This window comes from Aspergillus alliaceus (genome assembly GCF_009176365.1).
Source record: "Aspergillus alliaceus strain CBS 536.65 unplaced genomic scaffold BDW43scaffold_6, whole genome shotgun sequence".
Classification (NCBI taxonomy): domain Eukaryota; kingdom Fungi; phylum Ascomycota; class Eurotiomycetes; order Eurotiales; family Aspergillaceae; genus Aspergillus; species Aspergillus alliaceus.
The window spans coordinates 476,845-497,989 of NW_022474689.1; the positions used below are offsets into that span (position 1 = coordinate 476,845).

Sequence of the window (21,145 nt, forward strand, 5' to 3'; positions counted from 1 at the left end):
CGACTAAGTTTACTAGACATAAAGATTACTTGAAGAAATAAAAACAAATTAAGGGTATCAAGCTATAGGCTGCATTAAGCTTTTCATTTTTGTACTAAATTCAGACCGTCATTGCCGTCGAGAGTCCATGTCCCGGGCAACCCAGGACGAACACCAATCACCATGTCAGACGAATCTAGTTCATCTGGCGGATGAGAGCGTTGATGTTCTCCTCACGGTTACCGTAGTCACCACCCTCAATGAAGTGCTTGAACTTGCGCTTGTGGAAGCCACCAGTGGGGTTGGAGAGCTTGAAGGGCCAGAGGAAGTTGTTGGCCTGCTTGAAGTTGGGGCCAACAGTATAGATCTCATGGATCAGATCCTCCATACAGACGATGCCGTACTTGCCGAGGTTCTCCTCGATGATCTGGTTGTCGGAGAGAGCGACACGCTGCTTGTTGACCTTTCCGTAACCACGCTTGTAGATGAGTTCACGGATGCTCTTGAGGTTGGGGTAACCGTAGGCAATGTAGGGGTTGATGATAGTCAGCATCTCCTGGGTAGCCTTGGTAAGCTTGACGAAAGTGCCGTTGTTGATCTGGAGCAAACGGAGGAGCTGAAGGATCTTGCGAGGCTGAGGAGAGATCTTGTTGATACTGTGAGCTAAGTTAGTCACACGCTTTTGGATGATTTGAGATAGAATCAAGAACATACCCCTTGATACGGATAACGAAGACAAGCTTGGGCTCCTCAGCAACGTAGAAGTTACCCTCCTTGCGGGCGACGCGGCCAAGGCGGATCTTCTCACGCTCAGCATCGCGGTACTCCTTGACGTAGGACTCGGCACGCTTGAAGATAGCGGCACGCTTCTCCTTGTTGGCCTATACATTCTCTGTTAGTGAGAATTCTGCAAAAATTATCCATGACACAAGATGGTTGTAGTGATAACGTCAGCCCCGAAAGATGGTTAACGAGGCGACAGCATTGACCTGTGGTCTAGTCGCGTGATGGTGTGCTATCATCATCCGTTTATGATGCAAGGGTAGATATGAAAAAATCGGGTACTCACGGCCTTCTTCTTCTCAGCCTCCTCACGGGCGACAGCGCGAGCCTGCTCCTGGCTCTTGCGCTTCTTCAGGAGGGTCTCGGGAACGAGGACCTGGTCCTGGGTGGGGACGGTGCTGTTAAGGTCAGTATAGTCTGTCCATGTAATAAAAACATGCATATATTCGCCGAGTGTAAGAACTGCAGCTATAGCGCCACATTCTCAACTGAAGGCAGGAAAAAAGCACTCGACGACATAAATTTAATCAGTGAGACATGAATGGCTTATCAACTGTGAGAGGTTGCTACTACCCATGCGTTTCCAGCAATGAATTCACAACTTCGCGGTGACAGCAACAATCATGGAATTCTCATCCGACAAGACCCCAAACATAATGCTCGGGAAATAGTGTTGACGCCGTTTGTCCCATCCCTGTGATGGCCTTTTCAGGCCAGGGTATGGAAGCGCAGCTCGCAACAAAGTTTTTCAAGGAGAAAGCAGCATCTGCCTTCAACCTCAATACCCCAGACCGTTATCAAACCAATCTATTTTCCTGTCCTCATATTACGGAGGCAGTTTTGTGGAGTGGGATAACGGTCGCGGGACAAATCGAGCTGGTGCCCAGCGATCGTTTCCGATCGCAGCATCTCCAGCGAGAAGGACGACTATAACCTCAACCCTTACAGCTCATAAATCGAAGCAGCCGAAAGGGTATCCATTAAAGGGTATCATACGCAGCAGTAGAGGCCATTGCGACGGTCTGTAGAGTTCGCGGGTTGGGCGGTTGGCGAAGGCTGTCGGAGAAGAAGAAGATCAAGAAGAAAATTGCTTCGTGTTGAAGAAAAATGGTTGTGTGGGTGGGCCTCGCGCTAAGCTATACATGGCTAGTGGATCTGTTAGTCCGACCTTTCCGTTCTGGGCGGTCCTCTTAGGGCATGGCCATGTCAGCTGATAAGCTCCGATAAGACGTTGCGATAACCACTGACATGACGCTCGTCTTGGTGATCTCCATAACCTCACGTCCCCTCCTATACAATAAACCGCTATGGCATCTCGTCGAGGCGTCGGTCTAGGTGCTTTCGCGAACCGCTCCCAAGCCAGCCAATCTTACGCTAACCATGGCGCCAATTTGCGCTCCACGCACCTCTCCTCCCTACAGACACAACTATCCGTGTTCCAGTCATTACTCCACACCTTCGCCTTAGAACATAGCTCAACGATCAAATCGAATCCAACATTCCGCGCAGAATTTGCGCGCATGTGCAATGTCATCGGTGTCGATCCCCTGGCAGCGAGCAATGTTAAAGGCAAAAATGGTCGGAAAGGAATGGGTGAGGGCGCCAGCTTCTGGACCCAAATTATGGGAGGGGATATGAACGACTTCTACTTCGAGGTTGCAGTCCGTGTAGTGGAGCTCTGCCGAGAAACCAGAAGTGATAACGGCGGCCTGATAGGCGTCCAAGAATGTCGTAAACGAGTAGGGAAAGGCAAGGCTTTGGGAAGTGGTTTAGAAGTAACTGAGTATGGGGTCTTGGTCCATGCAGCTTGAGTAGTGTACTGATTTCTATGTTCGCGAACTAGTGACGATGTCCTACGCGCGGTCAAAGCATTAGAACCCTTAGGCTCGGGCCTATCGATTATCCGGGTTGGCAGCAAACAATATATACGATCAGTCCCCAAGGAACTCAACACAGACCAGGCCACGGTGCTCGAAGTTATTCAGATCCTTGGCTACGTGAGTATATCCATGCTGCAACTAAACTTGAACTGGGAAAAGGCTCGGGCGCAGACTGTTATTGATGACCTCCTGGCGGACGGCCTAGTTTGGCTTGATTCCCAGGGCGAAGAGAATGAGTATTGGTCGCCGCAGAACCTTCTCAACGATAGTGGATGAGGCTTCTTTTCGCTGAAATACCACCTTAGTCGTGAGACCTTCACAACGGTGTCAGGATATTATCTCGACCGGGTGGACGATACCCAACATTGACCTCGGTGGGCCATACTGAACCACTGCTATAGGCGTGCACATGCAGCTACTGCTGGGATGCATAAGAAGTGATTGAAGAATACGGTAATAAAAGAAAACAGGCCGTGGAAATGTGTTGTTTGGCGACATATTTAGAATAACCCCTCTCAGGCTATTTACGGGAGAAAGATATATATTACAGAGGCGGGTAATCCGCAATTGACGGAGGCCCGAGAAGAATTTAACGGACCTAGTGAATATCTATGGGAACTAAGGGCTAGAATTACAAATAAAAGATAAATTGAAATCTATTTTCTCATCTGTATCCCTACATCAAACATACCTAAATTCAGCCTCATGGCCCAGATGTACTCGAGCTTACGTACTTTAGATCTCCCTTCTTTCGCTCATCCAATTCTAACAAATTATTCATTCCAAAATAAGAAAATGCCATATGTATGAAGAAGGGAAAGCGAAAAATTGATGAGGACTTTGCCAAAGAATAAGGGCACATGGGATCATACGTAGTTAAATTCCAGGAGCATTAGAACCATGAAAACAAAGGAATGCCATTATAAACAATTTTTATGCCTTGATCGCTCCGCCCAATGCACCACCGCTGAATTGCTGTCCACCGGGCCGGCGACCTTGTTGGCCGCCAGGCAGTCTGGGACCACCACGGGCCTGGCCACCACGTCCAGAGCCACGGCCGCCACGGGCGCCGGCGCCCTGATCGCGCTGGAAAGCGTTGGCCATGCCTTGAGTGCGCTGCTCGAGAGTCTTCTCGTTGGCCTCCAGAAGATTCATCGACTTGTCGGCGAGAGTGACGATCTGGGATTGGAGACGCGACAGCTCGACGCCCTTGCGGAAAACGATGGCATCATTGACCTGGTCAAGAGCAGCGGCAAGCTCCTCGTGAGAAATCATACGGCTGATGATGGCCGCAATCTTCTTCTCAGAGAGCTCGAACATGTTCGACAAGGTAGAGATAGAGAGGCTGTCGTAGAAGGGAGCATAGGTGAAGAGGTAAGTTCTCAGGCCCTCTTCTTGGATCTGCTGTGACAGCATCTCCTTGATCTTGTCGGGCTGGGGCATCAGATCCCAGATCTTGATTGAGTTAAGCATCTCGGCAGCCTTCTTCCAGTCGCCGGCAGCGAGGAACTTGGCACTCATAATGACACCATCACGAGTGTTCTCTGCAGGGCCGGTGAATACCTGACGCTCGTTGTAGTCCAGCATACGACGGAAGGTCTTCGAGATGATACGGCGCTTCATCTCGGGTGAGGAAGAGGTCTGAGCCATGAGAGGAACTTCCAGGAACATGCTTGAGGTGAGATAGATGCACTCAAGTAGTTCCAGGTTGATGTGCATGTGGAAGGGCAGTTGGCGCTGGCGCTCAAGACGCTCCTGCTCGGGAGAAACGGTAGAGTAACGCTGAAGAATGATACCTTGAGCGAGCAGCTCCTTCTGACGGCCACTGCCACAGACTTCGGACAGAGTATTTTGAGCTTCATAGACAAGGCCAGCCCGGAAGGCGCACAGACCGATTTGAACCAAGGTCCGGTTGAAGAGAATCTGCGTGTTAACGTCGAAGTTGGAGATGTTCTCAGTAAGGTGAGACATGAGCATCAAGTCACGAGAACGGTAATACTGGTCGTGCAGGGCAAGGAAATAGATTTGGCTCAACATGGCACGGGCCCTGATGATACCGTCGCTGTACTGGAAGAGGTAGTTGCACAGGGTCTGGACAAGCTGTGTCACATCACCCGCGCTTTCACGAGGAGTGACCTTAGAGTCCAACTCGGAGGGAAGCGCCTTCCAAGTGCCGTCTTCTAGGATCGTAACAACCTGAGAAGGTTTGAAGTAGATATGCTCCAGCCTCCGCATGACAACTCGGTTGAGGCTGTCCTGGCGCGGATCGCTCTTCTCAGCTTCGATAAGGCCTTCAACATAAGCTTGGGTGCGGACAAGGTTGGTATAGAGCTGCTTCTCATCGCCCAGGCGCTCGATGTATTCAGCAGTGTGAGGATCGATGTGTTGCAAAGAGCGAGTCAGCTCGTCGTCGAGCCTCTCAACGTGAGAGACGATGCTGCCGGGGATGTGGAGAGTCTCGCCGTCCTTAACCTGAGGCTGCTTCTCATCATCTTCCCACTCCTCAGCGCCCTCAGTGACAACATGGTTGCGGTGGGTCTCGAGGACGGACAGCAAGGCGGCAAGCTCTTTCTCAGCAAGCTTCCATTGATCGACGCTCATGTAGTTGGCGGAAGACGTAGAGGAGATGTCGAAGCGGGTAGAGAGAAGAGTAAGGTAGACACGGATGCGCTGGTAAGGAGTCTGAGCGACTTCCAAGAGCTTTTCCATGGTCCTGATTTGCTCGAGACGATCAGTGTTCTTTTTGCCTCGGGATTCGACAATGACGCGGAGGTGCTTGAGAATGCTCTCTGGGGTGTACTGCAAAGTCTTACCACCACGGCCAACGGTAGCGAAACCATCATCGGCGGAGGCGGCTGCAGCAGGCGCTTCAAAACGCTCAACCCTGGTGGACAAACGCGGGGCCGCAACGACAGGCTTAGCCTCCTCTTCCTTGCCCTCCATGAAGCCATCCTTGTTCTGGCGATACTTCTCGATCTGAGTGGCGTACTCCTTGTTGTTCTTCTTGATACGTTGCTTGACCGCGTTGAAGCCCCTGGCGTTGCTAGCATTCATCGCCTTCTTCGATGACTTCTGCTTCGTGATCGTCTCATTGACGAAATCCTCAAGGTCGGCAACGGCCTTGACGTAAATTCTAGGAGTCGGGCCGGACTGCGTGACCTTCGCGATTTGACGGTTGAGTTTATCGAATTCTGAACCACATGAGTTAGTACAGATGCACCAATGTAACCCCTACACGGCGATATTTTCCCGCCCATATCCGACGCACCTGACGAAATAACAGCCCAGTCGTTAATTTTCTCGGCATTCTCGATCAGTTTGATGATACCCTCGAGTTCCTCCAGCCTCTTGTCCTTGGCACTCTTGACAACCGTTACTTTCTCCTCATCCTCGCTTTCCTCGCTTTCCTCTGCATCCCTCAAGAAACGATTGGGACCGGTATCGCCCTCATCATCGGAAGTCTCCTCCTCCGAGGTCTCCTCCTCTCCTTCGCTGGATTCCTCCTCGGACACCTCCTCCTCCTCGTAGTGATCTTCCTCCTCGGAGGAGCTGCTGTCGCTGTCGCTACCGCCACCGTAAAAGAAACGCGACATTTTGGCTGGTTTTCGGGTGATTGGGGCCGGAAGGAGGTCGCGGGTTCGAATATGGCCGTCTCCTGGATTGGTGAGACGCACGGTCGTGGGGATGATTCGATGGATAGTACCCTGAAAGCCGCTCTCAGAAAATCAAGTTGTGAGGGTTGGAGCCGCAGAGTCAGACTTGCCGCGAGCCACAACGAAATTTAAGCGAGGTGGCGCCTAACCGCATCGGGCAATCCTCCAGCGTAATTACGGATCGCGCCTCCGCGACTAAATCTACTAAACTATGCGGAGAGGATTTCTTCATTTCGAAAGTGAGCTTAAATCATGGAACTACATATTATTCGGCTTGCCTTTCTCTCCTTCAACATGCGTAATTTAACGCAAATATAAGACAAGAGGATGGGGCTTTTGTGCGCACAATAAAAACCGACGATTGTTTGATATTGATGGGTTCCAAATATCCAAGCTTAATCATGCTTCTCTTGAACAGGGTTAAATAAAAGGTGAGGGAAGTAAAAAGTAAACAGATTTATAGCTGGAAATGGCGTACCATTTCCGAAGAAATGAAAAAGGAGTACAAAAGAAATGTAAGATTCAACATGATAATGCGGCAACAAAGAACATACATCGCGATCTTTCCAAGTACTCCTGGCTATGCCGAAAAACAGCCACATACACAAATCTGGAAGAACTCGATTGGGAAGATAGTAGACCGACGGCGAGCATCCGAAAGGTCGGAAGCTCGGTTATTGTAAACAAGGACGCCCCTGCAGCGTCTGAGATGTCGTCGGTGAACAGCGCCCATGAAATGTTGCGCATTCGTCACCATAGCGGGGGACTGATGATATGTTGTATCCCTTCTGGCCAAAACTTCGAAGCTATGCCGTATGATGGTCTGTAGACCATGCCAGTCCAAGTACACACTTCGTTGAAACTGGGTGTGTATCGGGAATCTGGTTACTCATGACGGATGCATGTTAAACGGCAAAATAAAGCTAATCACAGAGGGGCTGGGAGGGAAGTCGGGCAAGGGTCCAAATATCAAGCAAAACAGAACGACACTTTGGAGCAGCTCTGCGGTCATATTCATTAAACACACGCATCTGGAGCTTATACTTGCCCGATCAAAAGTGCACTCGCTAACTTAAAGATGTTAATGCACCCACGGGTGCCACTCAACTGGTTTCAGCAAATGTGTGCTTAGTGCCACTGATTCTGGCCCATAAAGCCATCCCCTCCTAGTACGCCGTCTTCAAGTGTTCGAATGAAGTCCCGGTTACGTGTGCCGCCTGTACGACTTCCTCGCCGCCGTTGATTCGCAGCGCCAGTGTCAACATAGCCATCTGCAGGGGGAGGATAGTATGCCGGACTAGGTTGTAACCGGATTGGTGCGTTAGGATCGAGATGACTAGCGACTCGCTGAATAGTCGGTGGAACTCCGCCACCCTGAGGGTCCATTGTGGAAGCACGTTGCCGGCCAGCTCTTGTTGTTGCTTGAGCATAAAGACTCTGAGACGGTGCGTACTGTGATGGAGGCATTTGACCCGGTATAAGGTTCATCTGGTGACCGTAACCCGGAGGCTGCTGGGTGGGGTACGGCGGCGGGGCACCTTGCTGGTGGCCCGTGAACACTCCGTTGTACATGGGAGGGGGAGGTTGAGCATGAGTGGGTGCATGGAACTGGTTCATTTGCATCGAGTAGGCACTCTGTGCAGCCGACTGAGCATGTGCTGCTTGCGCCGCCCTTTGTTTGCTTGCGGCCTCTGCCTGCTGTTGCTGTTGTATACCAGGAGCAACTGTTTTATTCAAAGATGAGTATTTTAGATTCATCGGGGGCACGAATGGTCCTGTAAATTTCTGTTGCGTGATGAAAGGATGCAGTTTAGCTTGCTGCGGGGACCACCGCTCCAGTGGGTTGATTGATAGCAAGCCACGAACGAAATCGATGAAAGCAACTCGGTTGTTTAGCTCTGGCACAGATTGTTAGTAAATATATAATGTACCGTCTCTGTTGGTGACGAACCTCGCTCGATTTCTGCTTGTTTCATGTTCTTCCTCGGCATCGGGTAGCTCCGAATGATCTCTTCCAGTGTCGACGCCTGGAAATACTTCTTGCTCGGCTGCTCTTTCGTTCCATGCTCTCGCGAGAATTGCTCCAGACTCTTGAGACGGTATGTCTTTCTTCCAAATTCATCCTGGGTCTTTTCGAAGAATTCACCCGATTGCTTGCCCATTTCCAACATCCATGTCGGGGGCAGACCTAGCATTTCCACAATCCGACAGACTTGATTGTATTCTGACGATCCCGGGAAGAGCGGCAAACCAAGGAAGAGCTCAACAACGATGCAACCTAATGACCACATATCAATCGCCGAGGAATATCTATCTCACGTTAGTATAAAGTTGGTAGCAGAGGAATGGGGGAAGAATTCAGCTCGACATACGGCAATCCAAGGAGGACCTCAGGAGACCGGTAAAACCTTGACTGTATATATGTATAGACCGTCTGCCGTTCATCACAGGCAGACCCAAAATCAATTACTTTGATTATGGGGCTCTCCAGACTAGGCGGGTTTATAGTTAGCCACCGAATACTGCTCGTCAGTGCAATAAGTACTTACTTTTTCAGCAATATATTCTCCGGTTTCAAGTCGCAATGGATCAAATGCGCCTTATTCAGCAGGCTTAACGCGTTCAGCAGTTGTTGAGCGAATACGCGGACTAAGGTCGTGCTCAGGCCTCGAAATTGGTTCTGCTTGATCAACTCGTACAGGTTGACACTGAGTATTTCGAATACCAAACAGAGGTGCTGTCGGTGGATGAATGTGTCCTTGAGTCGTAGCAGATGGTGGTCATCATTCTTATCATATCTGCTGTTGAGCTGTGAAAGGAATCAGCGGGTGGCCCAAGAACTAGATAACGAGAAGCCTACCAAATCCAAAACGGACACTTCCATCATGCTCTGGTTAAAGTACGCGGTCTTGTTCTTGATCACTTTGACAGCTACAACTTCCTGCGTTTTCAAGTTCTGACATTTCACGACCTGTCCAAAGGTACCCTGCCCTAACACATCGAGGATAAGGTAGCGATTCCTGGAATGGTCAATATAGGCGGCTCTGAGCCTGGGTATGAAAATGATTATACTCACTTGTGGCCGGCTTCCTCGCTTCCCAAAATGTCGTTAACGTACAAAATGTAGTCGCTATCCTCATTGTCGTAGCCATCGTTCTTTACTCCCTTGCTGGGTTTCGTCAGAACTCGCCTTGGATTTCTCGAGGACTCATAGTTGAAACCGGGGTTACAAATCCGGTACGTGGATGGGAGATGCGTCGTTAAGGCTTGGAGCGGCTGGACAGGCGTTAATGGTGCTGGAACTTAATCAAATATAGGGTACTCACACTGATAAAGCCACCTTCAGGATTCGCACGCCTAAATGGAGGTTGCACACTGACGCGCGGCTTCAAGTTCTGAACCGACTTTATCTTTTGAAACTTTGGAACCGGGCCCCGACCAGGTTGCTGGCTGGGGCCGGATATCGACGCAGAGCGGGGCGACCTCCCGTCCTGCCCGAAAGGAGCACTGAGTTGAGATCCTGCCGACGTTGGATAGTATTGCTCCGGACTCATATCTGTGGGCTGCAAAGGGGGGAGCCGCGGGGCGCGTGAACCGGCTGTCCCATGGATTACGTCAGTCATTTAACTTCAAAGGTTCGCAAGAAGATGTGAGCTTACAAGGAGGCGACTGGAATGGTTGCGGAGGCGAAGAGTAGTTTGGCACTCTTGTCGGCGAACGGCGAGATTGGTTTGGCCCAGGAGGAAGAGCATACGAGTTGGAAGGCTTCCCGGGACTCGTGTTGTAAGGCATCGCTGGGGACAGGGCGTTCATCGGGGAATACCTACGGGCGGCTGATGATTCCTCGGTGGGGAAATATTGGGAAGAAGGCCGGCTATGATGGGTAGGTCTTGTTGAATACTTCGCCCGATTATACGGATCCGCATCTTCCATTGTGGTGTCGGCATCGGTGACATAATCGCGGCTACGTGGCGTCGCAGCCGGAGACGACGCCATAGATACGGATTTCGAGTTCATAGAGGCCGACGGGGGCTTTGCTGCAATACTAGGTGTTTGAAAAGGTTCGTAGGTATACCCCACTGGTGGTTGTGACTGTTGTGGTTGACTGGTGTACTTTGGGCCAAGCTGTGGTGGATTGGACGTCAAACCATTATTGAACTGCGCAGGGCGACCCGTTAAGGGATCCTGATATGGCTGCCACTGTGAATCCATGTCCGTCCTCTCAGTACAATGCCTCTCATCTAATGGAATGGAGCTCAGGTCGGGGGGAATGGAAGACCGTCTTTTCGTCTAGAGTGCACATGCACCGCGACCGAGAGATAAATGGTAGCGGGGACGGTGGACGCACGTATCGCGATCGGGCGGAGACGAAGCGGAGCACGAAGGAGCCCTGCTGCAATTTAAGATAAAATGGAAGGAGAGAAGAAGGAATTGAAGTTAGTTGCAAATTGTGTGGCACTTCATCATCCAAACGACTTGTCGCTATGGGGAGAGGTTTAAAGTTCCAAGGGCGAGGCGGCCAGTCGACGACGGATGGGGGTGTGGGCGGTTGTAATTCAGTGACGACGTGCGCAACAAACCAAAGCCGACGGGGGTGGCTGACACGCCAAGGGGCTGGGAGGAAAGGAAGGGAGTACTGACTGCTGGAACCCCCGGGGAAAAGGGAAACCCAAGCAGAAGTACACAGCCCACAAATGAAGACTGTGTGGGAAAGTGGTGGAAGCAACGTCCAGCCGAAGAGAAAGACTTATGCGGAGGGGGGCGAGAGGAAGAGAGGGAAGGAAGTGAGGTTAGGTTGGTGGAGGTGGTGGAGATGCCTGAGAGTCGAGTCTGTGAGTTTGAAGGCCTCAGGCTGCCGTTGGGCTTAGATGGTATCGGGGTTAACAACCCACAGAACTACACACGGATTTTATTATTTTATTCTTTTGTCCTCTTTTCCCCTATAATTTCAAATGTATACAATAAACTTGCTACTAGGTTTTAAATAATGGGGGGATTATCTCTCGTTTACTGTGTCTTTTTCTTTTAACTTCTCTAATTTCGTATTGGGTTAACTAGGGCACAATGGACGGACTGCTGATCTCACGACTTCAGTATCATTTAACTGACGACAAGCCTGATATCAAAAATGGGTTTGAGTTATCACGAATGGGGCAAAAGCCAATTCAGGGGGTGGGAGGGTGCTTTTATGATTATTTTTTTTTAAGAGGAAATTTTTCTTCTTCCCTACAGCGTTAGTCGCTGTCCTAATTATTATTTACTGCATTAGCCCTTGATGCTATGGGTTATTACCAACGTTAGTATCTGTTTACCTTACCTTGCCCAGCCTCTGTTTGGGTGCAACAGAGAGAAATTAAGAGAATTTTATAATTACAACGTAATAGTTACACAGTCACAAAACCGTTCCATAATATGTACGTATACCTCCTGTACGACTACTTGGTCTTAGTGTGGATAAGTAGTAGTTGGTACGGAGTATACAATCCGGCTTACCCATTCAGCTCCTATAGCTGTTTGCAGGACTTAACAAAGAGAAAAAAAAAAAAAGACGCCTTCGTAATTTAGTGATCTTGCTCGTGACATGCAACTTAACCGGAGTTAATTCAAGGAATTTTCCGAAATTTAGCGGCATGCTCGACATCCAACAGAGACCCCAATTGATACAACAGAAGATTAATGCCCAATCCAGACTGGCAGATAGCCACCCACAGGTGACGTGGGAGGCTAAGACATGACGAACTTCGGGTTAGTCACGTCGAAAGGCGGTCAGTGACTCAGCCCACCGGTGAAGCCATTCTGCCGGTATTATGATTATCAAGATGTGGTAGCCTGTGAAGGCCTTTTTTGGTCGATTCACTTGATACCTAGTTACTACTTTTGCAGATTCAACAGACTGTTGCGCAGAGCACTAAGTAACCGCCACAAGCTCATATTTGGGGAAATATTCCATTTTCCTCAGTTCTTGAGCGCATATTAACAATATCACTATAAGTTCAGGCCTGCGAATCATGTACTTCCGCCACTAGGTGTTGCAACGGCGTTGTCCGATGATCCCTTACTTTCAAATTTGTCCTCATCTTTGAGGCTCCAATGAATACATAGATTTCTGCCACTTGGTAAAATTAGAACCTTGGTATCACGTCACCTTCCACTTTTCTTTTCTTTTCTTTTATTTATTCTCCTTTTTAATCTCCGCCCGAGGATGGACAAGCATATAGAGCGCGACTCGGAGTCGTTGGCTCAGAACGATCGTCCTAAGGACGAACAGCCGATGCACTCGAGTCCAGTCTCTTCAACGACACCAGTGATTCCAGATCAAGTTCCCACAGCGAGCGCAGATGAAACGAGTCGCCTACGTGAACTTCAAGCAGACATCCGCGACCAGGATGACCTTGAGAGGGACATATCTCGTCAGGTATGCTGTCACTTTGTCGCTGAAAGTTCTTCAGTGCTAAGGGTTCACAGGCCGACAGATTGCTCATGGAGCAAGCGGACAAACGTGATAGCAGAAGACTAGAACGGGCCACGCAGGAGAAAGAGTATATCTATTAGTGACACTGGTCTTCCTGATATATACTAATGAACCTATAGAAAGCTCGAAGCGCAAATATTGAGGGCACACCAGCGGATGTCCCAACCTATTGGCACATCAGCCCGAGCTCGCCTACAGAATGAATTAGAAAAGCTAGAATCCCGTAATGCCGCGTTGGCTAATGACCTTAAAGAGATACAGCAACGCATCGACAAAAGACATGAAGGGCAAGAGGCAGGTGGCCAGGCGATGGGGACAGGTCGGATGCCTAATGAGTCCCGCAGAGACTATCTCATCCGGACAGGGAAAATCACCCCGTTCTCTAAGATGAGCGCTGGCCCAAATGAGGGGCCTCACGCTAGCCTGCACGACGCTCTCATTGATGCTGAAAATGAGCGCGATGAGAGAGAAGCTTTGGAGCAAGTCAAGAATCGGTCTGCAGTTTCTCACCGAAACCTTGTGCGCCCCGGCTTTGGCTTTGATGAACCGAGTGAAGTGTCTACGGAAGTTGATGAGCATCCAAAAAAGCGGAGAAAACTGACAAAAGCCACCGCGGAAAGAGGGGCAGACAAAAGCTTCGAACAGATAGATCAGACCATAAATGCAGAAGAGGTACCTTCGGATGAAGGCTCAGCAAGTTATACAGCGTCAGAAGAGGAAGAGCTGTCATCGGAAGATGAAGAAGACTTCGTACCAGAGACCTCCTCACCACGACCTGCAGCCCGAAGCAAGGCTAAGAAGACACCAGAAGATGTAGAAGACTTCAGCGGGATGGATGATGGAAACGAGAAAATTTATCAATCTAGGCTCCAGAATTGGGTCAATCGAAGGAGAGCTGCTCGGAAGCGTGCCCTGCAGGGTACCACGGATGTTAACGAACATGATGAGCAGGAGGAGTGGTTCATGCCTCATCCAAGCGTGCCTGACGGGGACTGTGACAATGGATATCGCATTCCTGGTGACATTTACCCCCTACTATTTGATTATCAGAAGACAGGGGTGCAATGGCTGTGGGAGTTGCAGCAGCAACAAGTAGGAGGAATTATTGGCGATGAAATGGGGCTTGGGAAAACGATCCAAGTTATTTCTTTCCTGGCTGGGCTTCACTACAGCAAAAAGCTAACAAAACCGGTCATTATTGTGTGCCCTGCTACAGTTATGAAGCAATGGGTGAATGAATTTCACCGCTGGTGGCCGCCCTTCCGCGTGTCAATTCTGCACACGTCAGGCAGCGGGATGGTAAACATTCGAAGTGAGAGCAGCCGGGAAGATGCGCTCTTGTCTCAGACGTGGGATACTCGCCGTAGTCTGGGCGGCTTGAGAGCCGGAAAAAAGGTTGTCAAGCGTGTAGTAGAAGAGGGTCATGTGTTGGTGACCACGTACTCCGGCTTACAGACCTACGCCCCTCTGCTGATCCCAGTGGAATGGGGGTGTGCTGTTCTTGACGAGGGACACAAAATTCGTAACCCGAACACGTCAATAACTATTCATTGCAAGGAACTCCGGACGCCACATCGGATTATTCTGTCAGGTACACCGATGCAGAATAACCTAACGGAGCTCTGGTCATTGTTCGATTTTGTTTTCCCAATGCGTTTGGGAACCTTGGTAAACTTTCGAAATCAGTTCGAGTTCCCTATCCGTCAGGGTGGATATGCCAATGCCTCCAACTTGCAAGTGCAAACGGCTGCAAAGTGTGCAGAGACTCTGAAAGATGCTATTAGCCCGTATCTCCTGCAACGTTTCAAGATGGATGTCGCTGCAGACCTTCCTAAGAAGAGCGAGCAAGTGCTGTTCTGCAAACTCACAAAGTTGCAAAGACAAGCATATAAAGCTTTCCTCGGCTCTGAGGAAATGCAATCCATCCTCAGGGGCCGCAGGCAAGTATTATATGGAGTGGATATTTTGCGGAAAATATGCAATCATCCAGACTTACAGAGCCACAAGTTTACATCGCATCAGACAGGTTATGGCAGTCCTGAAAAGTCAGGCAAAATGCAAGTGGTCAAGTCACTATTGGAACTGTGGAAGGAGACGGGCCATAAGACTCTCCTATTTACGCAACATCGCATCATGTTAGACATCCTTCAGAAATTCGTCAAATCTCTATCTGGATTCAATTATCGGCGGATGGATGGCACCACGCCTATCGCCCAACGGCAATCGATGGTCGACGAATTTAACAATAACCCTGATCTCCACGTGTTTCTTCTCACTACTAAGGTAGGAGGACTGGGAGTAAATCTTACGGGGGCTGATCGTGTGATCATCTATGATCCTGATTGGAATCCTTCTACCGATATGCAAGCCCGTGAGCGAGCGTGGCGACTCGGACAAAAGCGTGATGTTACCGTGTACAGGTTGATGACCGCTGGGACAATCGAGGAGAAGATATATCATCGACAAATCTTCAAGCAATTCCTCACAAATAAGATATTAAAAGATCCTAAACAGCGCCAGACTTTTCAATTGAGCGATTTGCACGATTTGTTTTCTCTTGGGGAAGAGAACCAGGGTCCAACGGAAACAAGCAAGATTTTCAGAGATGCCGACATCACGTACGAAGAGGGGGGCAGCGCGGATACTCGCCAGACAGATACACGTGCTCGCATACAGCGTGGCCCCCAGGACCAACAAGATGAGACAAGAGACGTTGGCCGAGTTCAAGGCATAGCATCGATTGAGAACTTTCAAGGTGACTCTGAGTCACCGAGCGACAAAGACCAGGGACCCCCCGGCACTAATAAGGAGTCACGTATCATGGAAGGTATCTTTGCTCGCTCTGGGGTACATTCTGCGGTAGAGCACGACCAAATTGTGAATGGTAAGCGAGTTGTGCGGGCGGATCCCAAGATCATTGAGGCAGAAGCAAAGAAGGTCGCTGCCGAGGCCGCTGAGGAGCTGCGGCGAGCGGGAGAAGCAGCACGGTCTGTGCCGATTGGCACGCCAACATGGACAGGGCAGTTTGGGCTTGCCGGAAAACCGGAGGAGCCCTCAACGCGTCCGGGATTTGGCGGAAGTAGTAGCTCTACAAGACGAGCAGCGGGCCCGTCATCCGCCAGCATTCTGGCCAATCTTTCTGCACGTACTCCCTCATCCCGAAGCGGGAGTAACAGCCCCGCCCCGGGCAAGGCTCCCAGCGGAATGGATTTCATTACGATGATCAGAGACTTTATCGGATCCCACGGCGGATCCGTTCACACGCAGATGCTGATTGACCACTTCAACCGTTTTTGCACTACCCCCCAACGGTCGGCTGAATTCAAAGAAATGCTCAAAACAATTGCTGTGCTGGAGAAGGGCGGACGGAACGGACGGGGTCGATGGTCGCTGAAGCCTGAATACGCCAAGAAAAGATGATTCGTTGCGGGCCTATCTCTTTCTTTGCTTTCAGTTTTGGCATTGTCCTTTCTTTCTCCATTCCATGTTAGGGTGATGAGACTGAAAGGGGACTTTTCACTTTGCTTGCTCTAGTGACGATATTACAGGCATGGCGCAACGGATACTGTTTAAGATTATAGGACAGTCTTGGGTTTAATGTCGATGGGATACGACAGGTTCACAAAGGATGGAGTTTGGGCCTATACGCTTGAATAAGCGTCGATAATTTTCAACTTTTGCATATATATATCTACGTAACCCTTATAGAGCTAAGCCTAAGAAAGATACAATAGAGATTCTGTGCATACCGATCGCCCTTTTCTATCTAGCTGGGAGTGTCATATTAGGGCAATCTGAGAATTGTAGCAGCACCAGCAGAACCGGCTCCATTTGGAGATAAACAAATAATAATAAACAATAGGGATTCTAGGGTTTGACCCAAATTCTCTCAATTAATGGGAAACTGGATGACCATGATGTCAGTGATCGGTCGGGTATATTGCTCCCGCGCCTTATCTCTCATTTCTGCCTATATCTATTAGAGTAATGATCATTGAATTTACTAAGCTAGTCCAGATGTACCTATTATATGACAATATTGAGAGTCAACCCCTTTGATTCCTGTCCGGGTGCAGAAATCGTCCCTGAGTATCAGTTAATGGGGGCTCGAGCATCCATGGGTCCAGCGTGTGGAGAAAAGAGCCGGAAGGGCTTTTCATCGACGTAATTGATCATGGGGTATGATAATATTCGGGGTTGAAATCCACGGAACTGATACGATTATCCTTGCCTGACAAAAATGTCCGAGAACCGAGGGCAGTAAGTGAAGCTTATGCAATGATCCCTTAATGTCGATCTTTATTGAAGTCAACCAGCAATGGTGGCGGAATCAATAAAAATAGAAGCGAAAATCGGTCCGATTTAATTTAAAGCGTATGAGATGTATGCAATTAACTGAGCGTGAAACAAAGAAAAAAGAAAAGGGAAAAACCTCTCATCGTACCTAAGAAAAGGAAGAGAGTCACCCTGTATCAGCCGCTGTACAGACAAATACAATACATTGCCCTTTCACGGAGATTAGAAGCCCTAAATGAATAGCCTGTACCCTAACCTACATGTGCACGAATGACTTCGGCGGGGGAGATATTTTGACAAAAATAAAACATGATCGTTGACTGTGTGTTGACTGATGTCTTAGATCCTTAGCGATACTCCAGGTCTTTATTCCCGACGATCTTCAGTGGCGATCATCACTGCAAAAAGGCTAAATTCCATGATCTCTTACGCAGTAGTGGATAGGATACCACCCTGTCTGGTGGAGCCTCCTCTTTAGTGTCTTGTACCATACTGCTGCCAAGTCAGTCACATCCTCTAGGAAGTCGCTCTGCTTTTGTATTCCTTTTGGGGAACCAAACCTAGTGATTGATCACTCCACTAAGTCGGAGGTGCCGAAGCCGATATTCTTCTCTGCATTTGGATGTGGCTATTCGGACATAAATACTCTTCGCCACCCCGCGATTCTACATTCCACATAACACCCCTCATTAAATCCCAACGGTCTTTCATTTTCTCAATCTTTCTTTTACTTCTTGTTAGCATAACTTGTCTACAGGTTTTTGTTTGCTTAGGCTAAACAAACGAAGCATCCCTTAGCACAATGAAGCTCTCGTCTCTCGCCCTACTGGTGTCCGCCGTTGCGGCCAACCCGATTCTCCGCACTCGCGACGACTCGCCCAAGAACTTCCACCTCAAGACCGCCGGAGCTTCCAACTCGGCACACAACGACCTCTATGTCTACGGTTACCACACTGGCGCGGGATTGAACGACGCCGTCCTCACATCGGATGTGGGAACTGCAAGCCCGGCCTTCCTAAACGGCACGAACGTTCAATTCGATCTTGACACTCCCTTCCCTTGGGGATTGTACATGTTACCACAGAACAACTATGGCGGTAAGTTTCTTCCCCTCTTCGGAACCAAAGTATGGGAATTGACTTCTTTTTCCTTCTTCTTTACACAGCATGGGAGCCGGTCCAGATCAACACGGGATACGGTAGCAACGATTTCTCCATCGGCAATGACGGCTTGCAGTGGTCGGAACCGCAGGGATTCGGTGGTTGGTTGGGTAAGTAGTGGGACCGACGTCCGATATCAGCAACTCTCGCCACTAACATCTCCGCAATAGTCTGCGACTGGTACCACAACGCGCCCCAGCTTTTCTACCTGTACAAGTACCTTCAGCCTACCATTCCCTCCTCCTGCAGCAAGGTTCAAGTCGTTGTCGAGCCAATTTCCTAAAGGGGATAGTTTGCACGAGGTTTGCCACCTGTCATGCCATGGATCACGAACAATCTCGTGGTGATTCATACGGGGATCGGAGGAAGCCACCCCGGTTCAATTTTGTATCAATACCTGGGCACAAACAACATGTATATGCGGGTTTAATACTAATAGCCATTATGATTCTGTTGGGATGAGGTTTGTTTCGATTTGGTCTGGTCTTTTTTTCTCCTTTTTTTTTTGTCTCTTTTGAGTGTATACTATCACAGAGTGATTGATGATATTCGGTATTTAATGACCCTGATGTTACAGATAAATAGAACCGAGATAAGAAAATTCAAACAATTTCGCGTGCATCCAATAGTTGGTCAATAATCCCGTGGCCTGAGTAAGCGACTGAGGATCCTCCTTAACATGAGGAATGGAAAAGCAAACCCGTTCTGTATCGTAGAATAGAAACCGTTTGACACAAGGTATAGAGAATACACTCCGAAGAAGAACACGATAAATTAATCAACTGATTTGGGAAGGGTCCAAATCGCACGCCGCAGTTGGATGCCTCAGGCCTTCAAGGGCCAAAAATAGCCCAAAAGTGTCTCACATGGGCCCAAACGGGTTAGAACCACACCAATCACTCCTCCCGCGCTCTTGTTTTCTCGCCTTCTTTTTCTCCCTCGCCAGGACATCTGATCCTTTCTTGTATCTATATTCGCTTGTGGATTTCTGTTCCTTTTTTCGCCTTCGATTTCCGCCCTTTTCCCACACCAGAGTACAGGTTGGGTTGTTACGATCCCAGTCATTCGCTTTGTTTACTCCTTCAGGGTCCCCTCGTATCATATCAGCCGATCTGCATGTTTCACCGTCCCACTCGTCTGGAATAGCACTTGGACACCCGATTTTCTTTCGGACAGAACCATTCGTCAGCTCTGCATTGAACACGATACACCTCGTTAGATCCATCCATCGATCATCAACGCTCGTTACTTGGACACACTCGCTCGGAGTACTAGGGAGAATATAGAACCGACCGTCGATCAAATTCTGAGATCTCCAGGGGTTCATCGATCCCCCATATTATTTTTCTTCCCCCATCCAAACCGGACAGAAAGTCCTTTGGATCTAGTCAACATGCGTTCCATCGCCATTCTTCCTGTATTATACCTCCTGGTCTTGCTGGGCATGGTCTCAGCTTGGCCAAGCCATTACGGTGAAGTCGTGGCTCGAGCTGGTGAGTATCATCCGAGTCTGTTTCTTGTGGTCAGTAGCCAACCAATCTTTTTAGATACAGATACTGCTACCGCAGCCGATCAAGCAACGACGGGTGCTGCCGCGACTTCTGATAAGACCGCCACGAAGACCGATTCCAGCGACTCCAAAAGCCCCGCTACCGAGACAAACAAAGAGACAGGCAAGGAGACGGGCACAGAGACTAGCAAGGAAACCGGGACAGCGACTGGCACAAAGACCGGGAAAGACAAATCAACCAAGACGGATAAATCTTCGTCTACCTCGGTCGACCCTCGGGATCCCGTCGGTGGTATCTCGATGCTCACCCCCTCCAACGGAGCCACCAGCTACTACAAGATCGGAGACTATGTGACCTTTCAATGGAAGTACACGTCGCTTCAGGTGACCCCATCTGCTGTCAATGTTGTCGCATCCTGCAGGAAGAATAGTGAGACCTACACCCTCTCGAGCAACATGAGCGTCTCGGAAACTGGCAAGGTCGTCTGGGACACCGGCAAATATCAGTCCAATGCGACCGTCCCCTTGTTGACCGCAACTTATACCTTGTATGTCTACGATGTGAATGCCACCCTCGGAGACACGGCATCTGCTGGACATCTGGGCTCGCAGATCGGGTACAACTTCGGAATGTACACCCCGCAGGCATACACCCCTCTTGACCGTACGTTGTTCCCTTCTAATAACCTTAGCGTTCCATTTCCGAACTAACTAATGCTTCCTAGACTACATCTGTGCTACCTGCAACAGCGCCCTTACCAGCACCGAACGCAACGCGATCAAGTTCGCTGTCGGCATGGCCGCTATCACCGTCGCTTCCTTCACCTGGTTCGTGAGCGGCACCGGTGTCTTCCACACGTAATTCTTCAAAAGCCGCCCATTGATGAAGTCTTATGTTACTATTATTGCGTTGCATTGAGCTGAGCGATTCTTACGATAGCGATCATCAGCAGGCTGGACTGGCGTTTATATGTGATTAAATTGTGCAATATTGTTGGGATGTGCCACCTTGAATCTGGATATTTTTTCTTTTAATTTGTTCATTAGAGCAGCAGCGGGATTGTTATAATTAATATTTCTTTACGATATTTATTCGTCATTGTTTATAATGAGATGGTTGAGAGATAAATAGCTCATAGTGCCTGATATATATGGTCTTTCAAATAAGGTCCTCAAAAAAAAAAAAAGTCAAAAAAAGCAAACAATCACGTTGCCTGAACAGCATGAATGTCTGATTCTCCACCAACCACATCTACCCAATTCGATTCCTGCAGGATTAACCCCCGCAACTACTACATTATCCAATATCACTCGCTCTCTCTCTTAGCACATCAACGAAAAGAATATGGAAGTTATTTAGACTAGTAACTTATTACACAATAGTTCAAAGTTAATGACCTAATACACATGAA

At 49.1% G+C, this 21,145-nt stretch overlaps 8 protein-coding genes across 8 annotated transcripts; 5 read left to right on the forward strand and 3 right to left on the reverse strand.

Moving 5' to 3' along the window:
* Nucleotides 1-25: 25 nt before the first annotated feature.
* BDW43DRAFT_202718 (60S ribosomal protein uL30) lies at nt 26-1,382 on the reverse strand. The gene is made up of 3 exons (XM_032039160.1): nt 1,049-1,382; nt 694-860; nt 26-635 (listed from the first exon to the last, which is right to left on the reverse strand). Exons 1-3 carry the CDS (start codon nt 1,202-1,204, stop codon nt 176-178), a joined length of 783 nt encoding a protein of 260 aa, XP_031904075.1. The 5' UTR covers nt 1,205-1,382; the 3' UTR covers nt 26-175.
* Nucleotides 1,383-2,038: 656 nt separating this feature from the next.
* BDW43DRAFT_264970 (ESCRT-II subunit protein SNF8) lies at nt 2,039-3,265 on the forward strand. The gene is made up of 2 exons (XM_032040728.1): nt 2,039-2,545; nt 2,606-3,265. The coding sequence occupies exons 1-2, from the start codon at nt 2,070-2,072 to the stop codon at nt 2,916-2,918; spliced, it is 789 nt and encodes a 262-aa protein (XP_031904076.1). The 5' UTR covers nt 2,039-2,069; the 3' UTR covers nt 2,919-3,265.
* Nucleotides 3,266-3,298: 33 nt separating this feature from the next.
* Nucleotides 3,299-6,400, reverse strand: nip1 (translation initiation factor eIF3 core subunit c). The gene is made up of 2 exons (XM_032040729.1): nt 5,911-6,400; nt 3,299-5,833 (listed from the first exon to the last, which is right to left on the reverse strand). The coding sequence occupies exons 1-2, from the start codon at nt 6,233-6,235 to the stop codon at nt 3,576-3,578; spliced, it is 2,583 nt and encodes an 860-aa protein (XP_031904077.1). The 5' UTR covers nt 6,236-6,400; the 3' UTR covers nt 3,299-3,575.
* An 873-nt stretch (nt 6,401-7,273) lies between these two features.
* BDW43DRAFT_322652 (putative protein kinase Yak1) lies at nt 7,274-10,507 on the reverse strand (the record flags this gene model as incomplete). The annotated part of the gene is made up of 8 exons (XM_032049604.1): nt 7,274-8,193; nt 8,247-8,605; nt 8,668-8,787; nt 8,845-9,104; nt 9,156-9,315; nt 9,372-9,571; nt 9,622-9,893; nt 9,955-10,507. The coding sequence occupies 8 exons, from the start codon at nt 10,505-10,507 to the stop codon at nt 7,424-7,426; spliced, it is 2,694 nt and encodes an 897-aa protein (XP_031904078.1). The 3' UTR covers nt 7,274-7,423.
* A 1,678-nt stretch (nt 10,508-12,185) lies between these two features.
* Nucleotides 12,186-16,406, forward strand: BDW43DRAFT_264978 (DNA-dependent ATPase RAD26). The gene is made up of 3 exons (XM_032040730.1): nt 12,186-12,710; nt 12,761-12,834; nt 12,887-16,406. Exons 1-3 carry the CDS (start codon nt 12,498-12,500, stop codon nt 16,185-16,187), a joined length of 3,588 nt encoding a protein of 1,195 aa, XP_031904079.1. The 5' UTR covers nt 12,186-12,497; the 3' UTR covers nt 16,188-16,406.
* A 1,077-nt stretch (nt 16,407-17,483) lies between these two features.
* Nucleotides 17,484-18,844, forward strand: BDW43DRAFT_264980 (uncharacterized protein). Its single transcript, XM_032040731.1, has 4 exons — nt 17,484-17,799; nt 17,852-18,160; nt 18,229-18,333; nt 18,394-18,844. Exons 2-4 carry the CDS (start codon nt 17,866-17,868, stop codon nt 18,504-18,506), a joined length of 513 nt encoding a protein of 170 aa, XP_031904080.1. The 5' UTR covers nt 17,484-17,799; nt 17,852-17,865; the 3' UTR covers nt 18,507-18,844.
* Nucleotides 18,845-18,988: 144 nt separating this feature from the next.
* On the forward strand, nt 18,989-19,493 carry BDW43DRAFT_202834 (uncharacterized protein). Its single transcript, XM_032039161.1, has 2 exons — nt 18,989-19,263; nt 19,310-19,493. The coding sequence occupies exons 1-2, from the start codon at nt 19,090-19,092 to the stop codon at nt 19,367-19,369; spliced, it is 234 nt and encodes a 77-aa protein (XP_031904081.1). The 5' UTR covers nt 18,989-19,089; the 3' UTR covers nt 19,370-19,493.
* BDW43DRAFT_264984 (uncharacterized protein) lies at nt 19,146-21,052 on the forward strand. The gene is made up of 3 exons (XM_032040732.1): nt 19,146-19,716; nt 19,771-20,397; nt 20,459-21,052. The coding sequence occupies exons 1-3, from the start codon at nt 19,617-19,619 to the stop codon at nt 20,593-20,595; spliced, it is 864 nt and encodes a 287-aa protein (XP_031904082.1). The 5' UTR covers nt 19,146-19,616; the 3' UTR covers nt 20,596-21,052.
* Nucleotides 21,053-21,145: the final 93 nt, after the last annotated feature.

Excerpts from the sequence above, each read along its gene's own strand:
- BDW43DRAFT_264984 (XM_032040732.1), top strand. The coding sequence starts at position 19,617 with ATGCGTTCCATCGCCATTCTTCCTGTATTATACCTCCTGGTCTTGCTG. Across the intron at positions 19,717-19,770 it reads TGAAGTCGTGGCTCGAGCTG|ATACAGATACTGCTACCGCA; the intron begins GTGAGTATCATC and ends CAATCTTTTTAG. Across the intron at positions 20,398-20,458 it reads GGCATACACCCCTCTTGACC|ACTACATCTGTGCTACCTGC; the intron begins GTACGTTGTTCC and ends AATGCTTCCTAG.
- BDW43DRAFT_202834 (XM_032039161.1), top strand. The coding sequence starts at position 19,090 with ATGGGCCCAAACGGGTTAGAACCACACCAATCACTCCTCCCGCGCTCT. Across the intron at positions 19,264-19,309 it reads TTTCCCACACCAGAGTACAG|GGTCCCCTCGTATCATATCA; the intron begins GTTGGGTTGTTA and ends TTACTCCTTCAG.
- BDW43DRAFT_264970 (XM_032040728.1), top strand. The coding sequence starts at position 2,070 with ATGGCATCTCGTCGAGGCGTCGGTCTAGGTGCTTTCGCGAACCGCTCC. Across the intron at positions 2,546-2,605 it reads AGTGGTTTAGAAGTAACTGA|TGACGATGTCCTACGCGCGG; the intron begins GTATGGGGTCTT and ends TTCGCGAACTAG.
- nip1 (XM_032040729.1), bottom strand. The coding sequence starts at position 6,235 with ATGTCGCGTTTCTTTTACGGTGGCGGTAGCGACAGCGACAGCAGCTCC. Across the intron at positions 5,834-5,910 it reads CTGGGCTGTTATTTCGTCAG|AATTCGATAAACTCAACCGT; the intron begins GTGCGTCGGATA and ends CATGTGGTTCAG.
- BDW43DRAFT_264978 (XM_032040730.1), top strand. The coding sequence starts at position 12,498 with ATGGACAAGCATATAGAGCGCGACTCGGAGTCGTTGGCTCAGAACGAT. Across the intron at positions 12,711-12,760 it reads AGAGGGACATATCTCGTCAG|GCCGACAGATTGCTCATGGA; the intron begins GTATGCTGTCAC and ends AAGGGTTCACAG. Across the intron at positions 12,835-12,886 it reads CGGGCCACGCAGGAGAAAGA|AAAGCTCGAAGCGCAAATAT; the intron begins GTATATCTATTA and ends ATGAACCTATAG.
- BDW43DRAFT_264980 (XM_032040731.1), top strand. The coding sequence starts at position 17,866 with ATGAAGCTCTCGTCTCTCGCCCTACTGGTGTCCGCCGTTGCGGCCAAC. Across the intron at positions 18,161-18,228 it reads ACCACAGAACAACTATGGCG|CATGGGAGCCGGTCCAGATC; the intron begins GTAAGTTTCTTC and ends TTCTTTACACAG. Across the intron at positions 18,334-18,393 it reads GGGATTCGGTGGTTGGTTGG|TCTGCGACTGGTACCACAAC; the intron begins GTAAGTAGTGGG and ends TCTCCGCAATAG.
- BDW43DRAFT_202718 (XM_032039160.1), bottom strand. The coding sequence starts at position 1,204 with ATGCATGTTTTTATTACATGGACAGACTATACTGACCTTAACAGCACC. Across the intron at positions 861-1,048 it reads AGGCTGAGAAGAAGAAGGCC|GCCAACAAGGAGAAGCGTGC; the intron begins GTGAGTACCCGA and ends GAGAATGTATAG. Across the intron at positions 636-693 it reads TTCGTTATCCGTATCAAGGG|TATCAACAAGATCTCTCCTC; the intron begins GTATGTTCTTGA and ends CTTAGCTCACAG.